The 13,435-nt window shown below is 35.3% G+C and overlaps 1 protein-coding gene across 6 annotated transcripts in view; it reads right to left on the reverse strand.

The window, feature by feature from the left end:
• The window catches only part of TBC1D12 (TBC1 domain family member 12), a 126,196-nt gene that overhangs the window by 16,985 nt on the left and 95,776 nt on the right, over window positions 1–13,435 (reverse strand). For all 6 annotated transcript variants that reach the window (XM_073794174.1, XM_073794175.1, XM_073794176.1 and 3 more), the window contains 4 exons: window positions 8,484–8,599; window positions 3,270–3,352; window positions 2,806–2,923; window positions 1,485–1,591 (listed from right to left, as the gene is read on the reverse strand). In XM_073794174.1, coding sequence (XP_073650275.1) covers window positions 1,485–1,591; window positions 2,806–2,923; window positions 3,270–3,352; window positions 8,484–8,599 — 424 coding nt within the window. The remainder of the gene's footprint in view (window positions 1–1,484; window positions 1,592–2,805; window positions 2,924–3,269; window positions 3,353–8,483; window positions 8,600–13,435) is intronic.

Consider the following 13,435-nt stretch of genomic DNA (forward strand, 5'->3'; position numbering starts at 1 on the left):
TGCTGTAATGAATATCCTTGTAGAAAAGCTTTTGAAACCAGTCCTGATTATTTATTTACTTAAAGTGTTAGAACTGGAATAAATCCATCAAAGGTTATATTTTTTGATGCTTTTGGTAAATATTTCTAAATTATTTTCAGTTATCCTCCATGTGGGTAATTTTCATTAATTTTAATCACTTTTGAGGAGTAAAAAAAGACAGGTACCTTGATGTTGTTTTTTTTGTTTTTATTTTTTGGCTGCACTGCATGCATGTGGGATTTTAGTTCCCTGACCAGGGATTGAAACTGCACCCCATACACTGGAACCTTGGAGCCTTAACCACTGGACCGAAGTCCTGATGTTGTTTTAACATATATGTCTTTGATTTAGCAATCACTAGGAAAATGGTTAAATAAATTATACTATAGCCAAACCGTGGAATACAGTGCAGCTACAGTATATATAAGTGCCCCTTTTATGCACTGATATCGAGGGAGGTTCAGATGGTTTGTGGGAAAAAATAAAAGGAAGAAAAAGAGAAGGCTTAAAAATTATCATATGTAGATGTACACTTTTTTATGTGCATAGAAAAAAGATCTGGAAGAACATACACCAAATTGCTAAATGGTACCTAGAGTAGGATCAAGAGCAGAATTTTGGGTGGAAGAGGGGGACGAAACATGCAGTTTGTACTTTACTATCGCTTGACTGTTTTTCAATAAATATGTAAATAAAAAACTTTAAGTAACAATGTATTATTTAATTATATTAGAGTCCCTAAGTCTTTCTGTGGTACCTTTATCTGGCATTATCATTATCACTCAGACCATTAGTATCTTTTATTACTAATTATTTTACCCTACTGATAATATCCTTATTGTATGTAATTTTTTTTAGTTCATCAAAACTACACTACATTTTACTCCTATCTACATTTTACTCCTATGTGTAAAGGTTTTAAGAAACTTAAGAAAATAAAAACGATGAGAATCTTACTTCTTTTTGTTTTTTAAACTTTAAAATTTTTAAATAAAAAAATTCAAAATGACTGGTTTGGGTAGAAAGATAGGAAAAGAAATTTCTAGCTTTCCCTCAATATTTATGGTTTTGAAAAAAGAGGAAACTTTTCCACAACTATTTTATTTTTCCTTGTATATGTTTATTCACCTATTGTTACCTAGACCCAGAAGTTTGTCTTTTTTTGACCCAGAAGTTTTTGAAGTTACCCACAGTTAAGATATTTAGATGTCAAGATTATTATTGATGGCTGTGAACTAAAGGAAAACCCACAAACCTTATTTATATAATATGAAATATAGTAACTTACTTATTAAATCTTACCAGGTTTTAGAAGGGGGTAGGGAATGAAGCATGTTCTTAAAATGACACATATGGTATATGGCCATATATGGCCTTTTCAAATGACCAATCTACTAATCTGCTTTGGAACGCTGAAGATGGCTGTTTGCATGTGTGGGAGTAACTGAATATAGAATACAAACCAGGAGTGATATTTAGTTCATTTCCTACAGCTAGACTCCAAACTTTCCCACGGACACTAGGGGGCAATCCCTGCCACCACAATTCTCGAACTCTTCTTGTACTACGCCTAGAATTAAAGGGGGAGAAAAAAGGAGAAAGTTACTTTTTATACCAAAAACACTAGTTGCATGATGGTTTATCTAGTCTATGACCAAGTGACTACAGAACACAGAGAGTTAAGTATGTGATGCACTCTTTTCTTGGGCTCATGTATGTAGGCAAAAAAAGCCAAAAAATATATAGTAATTTAAAGGAAACTGCCTTCTACAACTGCCACTTATACTAAGGATACAATGAGAGAATCAGAAATATGGGGACAATTATGAAAAAAGAAGATAAAAGGAACATAAAAACGCATTGCCAATTCAGTACCAAAAACAAAATCACAACATATTTACTATGGGTAAAGCCCTAGTCTTTGAGAGGCAGCACAGTCTACTGAAAGAAGTGTGCGCTTTAAAATCAGATAGACTTGAGTTCAAATCTGGTTAACCATTAATTGTACAACCCTGGGCAAATCACTTAACCTCTCTGACTTTGAGCTTCCCTATAAGATAAATGGGAGTAAAGGTTATAAGAATCAAATGTGATTACTTGTGTAAAGAGCCTAATATAGTATCTGTCACACTGTGACAATATTCAACAAATTCCCAATGCACATCCTATACTAGGCATTGCAGAAGACATCTCCTACCATCCAGTCTAGAGGAAAAATAAGGTATGTGTAAAAATACTGTCAAAAAATAAAAGGCAAAGTAAGGCAAGAAGTGTATTAGTCTCCAAGTATAATGAGACATCACAGAAGGGAAAGATCATCTATATCTTACTATCTTGATTATGAGAGAAGCATGTTAGAAGCTACTTTAATAGTTAACATTTAATAAATGCATATTACAATGAAGGTACACATTTAACATTTTCTTTGCCAAAAAACCTGCTATTACATCAATAGTGCATCTTGCAATAGACGGTATGTTAGAATTAAGAAAATACGGTAACTGAGGAAATTAGAAGTTTCATGGATCAACTAACATTTCAGATGGGACTCAAATGATAGGTAAAATTCTGACAGGCACAGAGGGTGGTCAGTAAGGGAAGTAGGCATTAGAGACAGGGATATACAAAAGCAAAGCACAGAGATAAGCATGAAAGTTTTCAAACATTGGTTAATAGTATAATTTAGCTAAAACATAAGATACATGCTGGAAGTCATAAAAATACAAAATTGGAAACGAGACCTTTGGAGACAGACTGAAATTCAGGAAAAGTCTGCTTACTTACATTACTTCCCAATTGGGTAGTATTTCATTGATCCAAATTACCATTGCACTTGCAATGTTTTCTTCCTGTTTAAATCGTTCTTTCATTATTTTTTTTCTTTTATGTGCTTCTTTAATTTCTGTTTTAAACAAGTAAAAATTATTTCAGGAATAGATTCATGAATAATATCTTCATTTATAAATTAAGATACTAGTAGTCCCAGGTTTATGACACAATTACAGAGTCTCTCATAGATAGTCTGCTGCCTTTCTCCTCATAATAGTTTTGTAAAAGTACTTACAGAAAAACTGTGATTCTAGAATGACATTTTATTTCTCTTTAAGAACAAATTTAGTTAGAAAAATAAGAAATCAGCATCATCTTAAAGACAGGCTTGGTCAATTTCACCATGTTCCATCCTACTGAAATTCATTTCCTTTTGATACCAATAAATTAAATATACCAATTGGAGTTAAATTTTATACCTCGTTTTTTAGCCTCAGCCACCATCTCATCATATTCTTGTCGGTGACGTAAAGCTTCTTCCACAGATTTGGCAGGAAGATTTCTGAGGAAAAACAAATTTTACGTCAACTTTTAAAAGACTAACTTAAGTTTATTGACTTCTTTTCTTTTTATAGCTGGATACAAAGAATTTCTAACCCAACCTTCACATTTCATACATTAAGAAAGTATAAAGGGCTTCCCTGGTGGCGCAGTGGTTGAGAGTCCGCCTGCTGATGCAGGGGACACGGGTTCGTGCCCCGGTCCGGGAAGATCCCACATGCTGCGGAGAGGCTGGGCCTGTGAGCCATGGCCGCTGAGCCTGCGCGTCTGGAGCCTGTGCTCCGCAACGGGAGAGGCCACAACAGTGAGAGGCCCAAGTACCGCAAAAAAAAAAAAAAGAAAGAAAGTATAAGGTTGAAAAGAACTCTGCATCTTAGAAAAGAATCAGAATCCAGGTTGCTAATATTTGTTATACATTTGTGTGTATATAAATTTATATATCATATATATTTGTTTATATATCATTTAAACATGTCCAATTTTAGCCAATAATCCTAGGTTATTTGTTAAACCCACTTACTATAGTTTTTTTTTTTTAGTCAACTTTTTTTTTAAAAAAATATTTATTTATTTATTTGGCTGGGTCAGGTCTTAGTTGCAGCCTGAGGGATCTATTTCCCTGACCAGGGATCGAACCCAGGCCCCCTGCATTGGGAGTGCGGAGTCTTAACCACTGGACCACCAGGGAAATCCCTAGTCAACTTTTTTGAGGTATAATTTCACACAACAAAACGGACAAACATGTTTTAAGAGTACTGTTTGTTGAGTTTTGACAAATTTATATACCTGTGCAAACAACAGACCAATCAAGATATAGAATGTTCCTATCATTCCAGAAAGTTTCTTTTTGACCCCTTTACACTTAATACTTACCTACCTCCTACCTTAAGCAATCACATATCTGATTTCTATCAATACAGATTAGTCACTTGCCTTTAAAGAATTTTGTATAGATTCTTTCGTGCCTGGCTTCTTTTGCTCAGCATACACACACACACACACACATATATATATATAGTTTTACGTTTTTATTGGAGTATAATTGCTTTACAATGGTATGTTAGTTTCTGCTTTATAACAAAGCGAATCAGTTATACATATACATATATCCCCATATCTCTTCCCTCTTGCGTCTCCCTCCCTCCCACCCTCCTTATCCCACCCTTCTAGCTGGTCACAAAGCACCGAGTTGATCTCCCTGTGCTATGCAACTGCTTCCCACTAGCTATCTATTTTATATTTGGTAGTGTATATATGTCCATATATACACTCTACCACTCTCTCACTTTGTCCCAGCTTACCCTTCCCCCTCCCCGTGTCCTTAAGTCCATTCTCTAGTAGGTCTGCGTCTTTATTCCTGTCTTGCCCCTAGGTTCTTCATGACTTTTTTTTTTTTTTCAGATTCCATATATACGTGTTAGCATATGGTATTTGTTTTTCTCTTTCTAACTTACTTCACTCTGTATGACAGACTCTAGGTCCATCCACCTCAGTACAAATAACTCAATTTTGTTTCTTTTTATGGCTCAGCATATTTTTGATATTCATCCACGCTGTTCTGTGTATTAGTAATGTATTCCTTTTAATTGGTGAATAATGTTCCATTTATCTATGTGGATGGACATTTAGATTATTTCCAGTTAGGTGCTACTATGAATAAAAACTACTATAAATATTCATTTCAAGTGTGGCTATCTGCATTCATTTCTTTTGGTAAATACCTAAGAGCAGAATTCCTAGATCATAATGTAAGTGCAGGTATATTTTTATAACAAAATGCTTTCCACTTTACTAGAGATTTAAGATACCATTCTGAATAAAAATTTGATAATCAGTTACTTGCATATACCATATTTTGGTTTATAAACTAAATCACAGAGGCAGTGATTTAGATACATGACTATGCAAGAAGAAACACATTTGAATATTACCATATCCAAATATGTCATAATAAGGTCCAGTTTTTGGAATTAGATTTTTAAATTATTTTCAACAGGCTAGGTGGAAAAGGTATGTGACAAACTTTCAAATTATACATTCTACTTCTTCTCTTCTGGAGTTAGATTCCTCAGGTATGTTGTAGCAGGGAGGAATAAAGGTTAAGATGTCTGTTTCAGGCCATAATGGAATAAGAGAGATCAGGTTTATCCTCTTGTCTTAATTAATTAGAAAAATGAGTTAAATATATTAAACAACAGTTTTAAAGATAATTGGACAACAGGCAGCACAAGACAAGTGGTCCTTATGAGAAAGGAAATAAACAAGGAAACCCTGCAAATGCCTGACCTAACAGCCTGTTTCCAGGTCTCAGTGGTAGGAGAGAGTGCCAAAACAGAGCCCACCAGTCTTGCTGAGTTGAGGAAATAGAGTTTGAAGTTGGGGAGCCCAGGACAGCCAGAATTTGCATAACAGAGTACCAGAGAGAAGGGAGCTGCAGAGGCTTTGCCTGAACACTGACTTATGCACGCGTGTAATTAAACTATGGTGGCCGGGGAAAGAAACACAAGAAATAGGCAGAACAATCTCAAAATCACACTGGACTGATCCGTCAAAGTAGAAAGACCTCCTAATAGACAGGGTATCAGATAGAGTCCATAGGGTATTGCCTCAGTAGTAAGGATAAATTAGCCCTAAAGTAAAGGCTGTTCTGGAAGCACCCTAACAATGCTTATATCAAAAGGATCAAACCAATTCCAAATAACTTAATTGCATACCAAACCAAAAAAATATTTAAAGGAATAAAAGAAAGTCCAATATCCAACCATGTAAAAATACAATAGCTGGTATCCAATAAAAATTACAAGGGATGCAAAGAAACAGGAAAATACAAACCATAATGAGAAAAAAAATCAATCAGCAGAAATGTCAGACAACAGGATTATAAATCAAGGACGATAAAACTGCTGCTATAAATATACTCAAGAAGGTAGAAGAAAGCAGGAGCATGATAAGAGAAACTCAAGATCCAAATCAAATGTCTACAGATGAAAATTTCTAAAATGATAAATTCCAAAGATGGGACTGACAGCAAATTACATACTGCAGAAGAAAAAAATATAAGTGAACTTTAAGATATAACAATATAAGACTATACAAAATGAAATAGAGAGAAAGAATACCCCCCAAAAACACAAATGAGCTATGGGACATGGAAAAATATCAAGTAACACGTTTAATGGACATCTCAGAAGAAAGGAGGGAGGGCAGAACAAAAAACTGTTGAAGAAACGAAGGCTAAAATTTTTCCAAAATCGATGCAAAACTATAAATGCACAGACACATTAAGCTCAATGACCCCAAACAGACGGAACATGAGAAAACCATACCAAAGCAACCATAATCTAATTTATGAAAATCACATAAAGGAAAGTCTTAAAAGCATTCAGAAAGTAAAAGAATTCACTGAAGGCTGAAGAAGTCAACAAAGACATGAAAGAAAGGAAAAAGTCTTACTCTTAAAGGATTATGTAGGTGAGGGACGTCCCTGGTGGTCCAGTGGTAAAGAAGCCGCCTTCCAGGAACTTCCCTGGTGGCGCAGTGGTTAAGAATCTGCCTGCCAACGCAGGGGACACGGGTTCGATCGCTGGTCTGGGAAGATCCCACAGACCGCAGAGCAACTAAGCCTGAGTGCCACAACTATTCAAGCTCCCGCGCCTAGAGCCCATACTCCGCAACAAGAGAAGCCACTGCAATGAGAAACCCGCACACCACAATGAAGAGCAGCCCCGGCTCGCCTCAACTAGAGAAACCTGGCACGCAACAACAAAGACCCGATGCAGCCAAAAAAAAAAAAAAAAAAAATATATATATATATATATATAAAAGAATCCACCTTCCAATGCAGGGGATACAGGTTCGATCCCTGGTCAGGGAATTAAGATTCCACATGCCACAGGGCAAGTAAGCCCGTGCACCAAAACTAGAGAGCCCGTGTACTGCAACTACGAAGCCCGTGCTCTCTGGAGCTTGCATGCCACAATGAAGAACCTGCGTACTGCAACAAAAGATCACACGTGCCGCAACTAAGACCCGACGTAGCTAAATAAATAAATATTTTTAAAAAGAATATATTCTTAATAACAGTAAACCAACTGGTTGACAGTCAGTAGTTGCATGGCATAAAAGGCAAAAATGACAGGGCTTCCCTGGTGGCGCAGTGGTTGAGAGTCCGCTGCCAATGCAGGGGACACGGGTTCGTGCCCTGGTCCGGGAAGATCCCACATACCGCGGAGTAGCTGGGCCCGTGAGCCATGGTCGCTGAGCCTGTGCATCTGGAGCCTGTGCTCCGCAACGGGAGAGGCCACAGCAGTGAGAGGCCCGCGTACCGAAAAAAAAAAAAAAAAAAAAAAGAAAAAGGCAAAAAGGACAAATACATCATAAGTGCATATTAAATGTCAAGAAAAGAAAAATAACTGCTCTATCATGTGACGATAAGGCGGGGGGGTGTATTGGCAAAATAAGTGAAAAGGATTAAGCAGTACAAACCTTCAGTTATATAATAAATAAGCCACAACGATGTAATAAACAGCATAAGGAATATGGTCAATAATATTGCAATAACTTTATATCGGGAGGGTTGGTTACTAGATTTATTGTGATCATTTCACAATGTATGTAAATGTCAAATAATTATGTAGTAGTATGAGTAGACAAAAATATACTTATGCAGCGACTTTTCCAATTTTCAGTTTGTATTATTAAATCCGTATCGTTAAAGATATTATGCTATAATACAGAATATATACAATTCATACATTAATTTGGTAAAAAGATGAGGTAGACAAAAAAGTCACTTTTTTTTCCCCTGAAACATAATACTGTACATCAACCATGTTTCAATTAAAAAAAAAAAGATAAGGCAGAGGAAGGTTGAAATAGGAACAGATATAAAAAGCCAAGATTTTATGTTTCATACACTGGGTCATAGAGATTTCTAGAAAATATGCATAAAGCTTGGAGATCAACAATTTTTCCCTATTAGTGTTAGGATTCATCTCTGGGATTAAAAATAATTTTCCCTAACAAACCCATTTCTTTATCTAATTTCTTGGTATCTTTTAAATGAAATAATAATAAGAAAAATTAAAGTTTAAAATTCAAACAGTGTGTCTGATGATCACTAAAATACTTACGACGGTCGATCCTCAAGAATCAGGGCAGTGGTAGAGAGTGGCTCAAATTCAAAATTCTTTCGTCTTGAAGACTGAGGTGGTGGTTTACAGGTTCTCCCTGTTCGTGCTTCATATTCCTAGAGTAGACAAAAATATACATATGCAGCAACTAACTTTTCCAATTTGCAGTTTGCATTATTAAATCTGTATCATTAAAGATATTATGCTATAATAAGGTATACAATTCATACATTAATTTGGTAAAAAGATCAGGTAGACAAAAAAAGTCACTTTTTTCCCCCTGAAGCAATATAAACTATGAATTTATATTATATGTAAAGTATGAAAGTATGTTCAAAGAGGAGAAGATATAAATGTACTAGATTAATTAGGTAAGGTTTTAGAAAGATATTCCTGCTTACTTTCCATGATATCAGTTATCCAAGTCCAGCTTTTAATAATCTACAGCAGATAAGCCTACTTTCTAAACGTTCAGCCAAGATCAATGATGGAAATGTTGACACAAGAAATAGGTAATCCTGCTGTAATGCTCTGAAGATCTCTCTCAAGGGTGACACTGAACCTCTAATCAAACACCGGTTTTTGATTTCAACCTACTCTGAGTCTAACTACTATAAATCTACCTACTTACTCTAAATTGAAACAATAATTCACCAACATATCTTATCCAAAAATATAGCCAAAGACTGTCAAATACTTCACTAAAATTAAAAGACTATTACTACAGTATTTTTCTCATTCAATTGAATTGATAATTCTCTTAAAAGAAGTGAAGTTAATTTAACATGATATGTTTTTGGTGAACACATTTAAATTTCCACATTTGAGCATATTTTTCATAGATGTTCATAAGCTTGTGCTGAAATTTATTTCTAGAAATTTGCAAAAGATCAGTAACAAGATTATGGCTTGTAATTTCCAGAACCCACATTTTCCCCTTTCTAAAAAAAAAAAAAAAGTCAAGCTAGTGTGTGATCATCTCCAGATAACAAATATATTTGCCATGACATTCTCAAAGATTACTCAGTGATTTCATGAGTAGATATGTGAGCTCACTGGCTTCTAGAGAAGACATTAATTTAAATGAAGAAAATTAAATGCACTTAAAGTGGTCAAATGTTTCACTTACTAACTAGCAGCTTTCCTACCATGGCCTATAATTCTTTTATTATTATTATCTCTTCTAACTCAAAGACTGTTTCTCCCTACCGAATCTGACAGTTGCAAAATATGAACTGATGATTCCATCCCTCTTAAAAATCTGATAATCTTGTTGAAGATTCATCTTATTGATATCACATTTAAAAAGTTTATGTTGTCTTAGTCATTTTCTATAAACTTCAAGCTTACTTTATGGTTCCTGCCACTGTTTATAATGGTTTGTACTATTGTTTTATAACTGTCTTTAGTTTTACATCTCCCTTTCCATCTAATAAATCTATGCTGTTAATCTGAGAGTTCCTTTGCATGACTGCATTGGATTTTTAGAGACTTCTTTCTCAAATTATTTAGAACTGTGTATGTTCATTTTTATTAATTCCCATTTCAAAGAACTGCATAGCCTTTCAGTGTCAAAAGCCATGGGGTCACTCATTCCTTTTTCTCTTTCGAAATTTTCTTTCCTAATATCTAGGATATACATGTAATTATGATCAGTTTCTTTTCTTCATTACAAACTCAAGTATAACAAATCCCCATTCCTGCTAATGTTTTTCTTATTAAAAACCATAGAAGCTAAATACGTATGAGGTTTGTTATCACTTAAACAGCACTTTGTTTTCCTACAATGTGACCAGGTCTCACTGCCAGACAGAATGCGATGAATACTATCCAGTAAAGCATGTTCCATGCAAACAAATGCCAGTACATAGACAGCAAAATAAAACTTCTTTTTTTGAATTTTATTTATTTTTTTATACAACAGGTTCTTATTAGTTATCTACTTTATACATATTAGTGTATATATGTCAATCCCAATCTCCCAATTCATCCCACCCCCCAAAAAACTTCTAAATCAATATATTAATAACAGCTAGCACTTACTGTCACAATGTACCATGCACTGTTTTAAACACTTAACACATTTAATCCTTGAAACAACCTTGTGAGGCACCTAACTCACAGTAGAGGAAACTGAGGCACAAAGATGTGCAGTCACTTGCCAAAGGTCATAAATTGCAGGCAGGGTAGGCTCCAGAGCTTGGCCTTTTAACGATCTATTATCTTACTATGTATTAGCAGACAGTCAAGTAACCGTCTATGACAATTTAAAATAATGAGATAGATGAAATCATTCAGTGAGAGGCTGATAGGGAACTTTAAAATGGGAAGATCGAGCTAACAATACCTCAATCACTGATCCATCTAAACATTATTTTAAAAGACCAGCAGAGAGTATGTGTTTCCTGATGCAATATGAAGTACATAGCATCATTCTTGAAGTATTCTTGCCAAAAGAAGAATCAAACAAATATGATTAAGCCTATAGAACTGTACTTTCCAATATGGTAGTCAAAAGAAGTGATAACTGGGCTTCCCTGGTGGCACAGTGGTTGAGAGTCCGCCTGCCGATGCAGGGGATGCAGATTTGTGACCCGGTCCAGGAGGATCCCACATTGCTGCAGAGCGGCTGGGCCCGTGAGCCATGGCCGCTGGGCCTGCGCGTCCGGAGCCTGTGCTCCACAGCGGGAGAGGCCACAGCAGTGGGAGGCCCGCGTACCGCAAAAAAAAAAAAAAAAAAAAAAAGAAGTGATAACCAAATAAGTCATATATGCTCAAGTTTACATAGAAAAATATCAAGGAATTTGAACTATAAGGGGTTTTCCTCTGGAGGCTTAGACTAGAAATGAAGTGCATTTGTCTTACTTTAAATTATTCAGTACTGTTTGACTTTTCTTGCAAGAAATAAAGTAGCTTGTTTGTAAGAGAGATCATTTTATAGTCACGGTGGATAACTCACAAAGATTTTACTGAAGAGTTGGGATCAGAACTGGGGCAAAAATGATAGGTATTAATTACATAGACAGAAAGGATTGGAAAGAACATGCCAGGGGCAGCAAGCGAAGGCATGGATTAGGGAAACACATTAATCTCACTGAATATGAAAAAGGATGAGAAATAAAGTATAGGCTAAATTATGGGGCCTTTCACTGGCAAAAATATTTGGATTTCATGATGAACAAAATGGAGAGCCACTGAAAGTCTGAACAAAAAATGAAAAGTCTTTTATTAAAAATTAACTAAATAAGTACACGTTTAATAAGAAAGGCAAGACAAAAGTACATAAATATAATTTATTTATGTATCTACCTTACAAATGAGCTTTATACAGAATTGTCACTCAAATATTCTTCACATGAGAGAGAAAAGAAGCTGTATTCTAGTATTTTCTATCACAGATGCTTAGCATAAAAATGCTTTAAATTTCTAGAGAATAATTATTTTAAAAGCTTAAAACATGATATCAATCCATACTTATCTGAAAGTAGGATAGATTCATACATCTTCAATGACTTAAATATTTGCCAAATAACTTAAGGTGCTCTTCTAACATGATTAAAATTACAAATTATATTAGAAGTAGTAAAATATTAAATATCAGTATTTTCAAAATTTATCACAAAGTGATATCAAATACATTCAGGCAAATGTATCAGACTATAGGACTAATATTCCATATATTTAGCTAACTGTGGTCTCTGTTTGACCAAGAGGCTCACAGCACCAATCAGAGACTCCACTTCTCTACTACTCTCTCAGCTATGCCCTCCTCCATGTGTGGGCTTCATCTGGAGGTTGGCTTGCTGCTCAGAGAAATGACTGTAGCAAAGCCAGTTGTCACATCCTCATAGCATAACTTTCAAAGATCCTCTAGTTGCTCTTCCAATAATAACTCTCACAAAATACAAAGAAAGCATCCTTCCTGGAAGGTCCCAGGAAACACCCCATTCAACACGCAATCACAATGACCTGAAAAATAAGCTTTATCAATGAGTTAAAGTTAATTAGGGCCTATCCCTATAGGTGAGGAAAATCACATAATTCTTAGATGAGTCGAAGGCAATAGAGAGAGAAAATAGTGTTCAAGTTATTGATAAGTAGTTGATATACATAATAAGACTTCATTTAAAAATACAACCAAATAATATCTCATGGGAGAAATTCCTGAAGTCATTTTCACTTTAAATCCGTGTGGGTCATGTCATAAAAATCCCCTGTATATTCCTTCCATAGAAGTTTAATAAGGAAAAAAAATCGATAATTTTATAAGTTATAAAGAAACTTTACAATATTAAAAAGCAATTGGAAATATCATAGTCCAAGGAAATCAGTAAATAATGCTAGCTATAGCAAATCACTGTTTGAAAATATCACATCGATCTACCTCATTTCCTGCCAACAAAGGTCAGTTGTTGTTGTTCGGTTGGTTTATTTTTTGGCCATGTCGCGCGGCACGTGTGGTCTTAGTTTCCCAACCAGAGATTGAACCCAGGCCCTCGGCAGTGAAAGCGCATAGTACTAACCTCTGGACCGCCAGGGAATTCCAAAGGTCAGTTTTAACTGACTTATTTTCATGAGTTGTTGGGAGCTACCTACCAAAGGTTAAGAGGCATTTAGTTTTTCTTTTAACTTAGGGAACGTATTTTTATGGGATACTGTAATGAAGCCTGTTTCTTTTTTTAATTTAACTTATTCTTCATCTTCCACTCAAAATATTGTTCTATGGAATGTTTACTTTAACTGGGGTAACTAGAACAGAAGGTGAAACCAGCGCTAGGGGCAGGCTGGCAAATATCTGTAGGATAATTTATTCTAGCTACTGTAAGAAAATTTGAGTCAAACAGGCAATTAATTCTAAGTCTGATCAAAAGATGGTTGGCAATTGCTGTCATCTCCACAAGCATAAAGTAGAAAAAATTACTTACAATTCCAAGGCAAAGAAATATTGGATT

Source organism: Tursiops truncatus, chromosome 16, assembly GCF_011762595.2.
Source record: "Tursiops truncatus isolate mTurTru1 chromosome 16, mTurTru1.mat.Y, whole genome shotgun sequence".
Classification (NCBI taxonomy): domain Eukaryota; kingdom Metazoa; phylum Chordata; class Mammalia; order Artiodactyla; family Delphinidae; genus Tursiops; species Tursiops truncatus.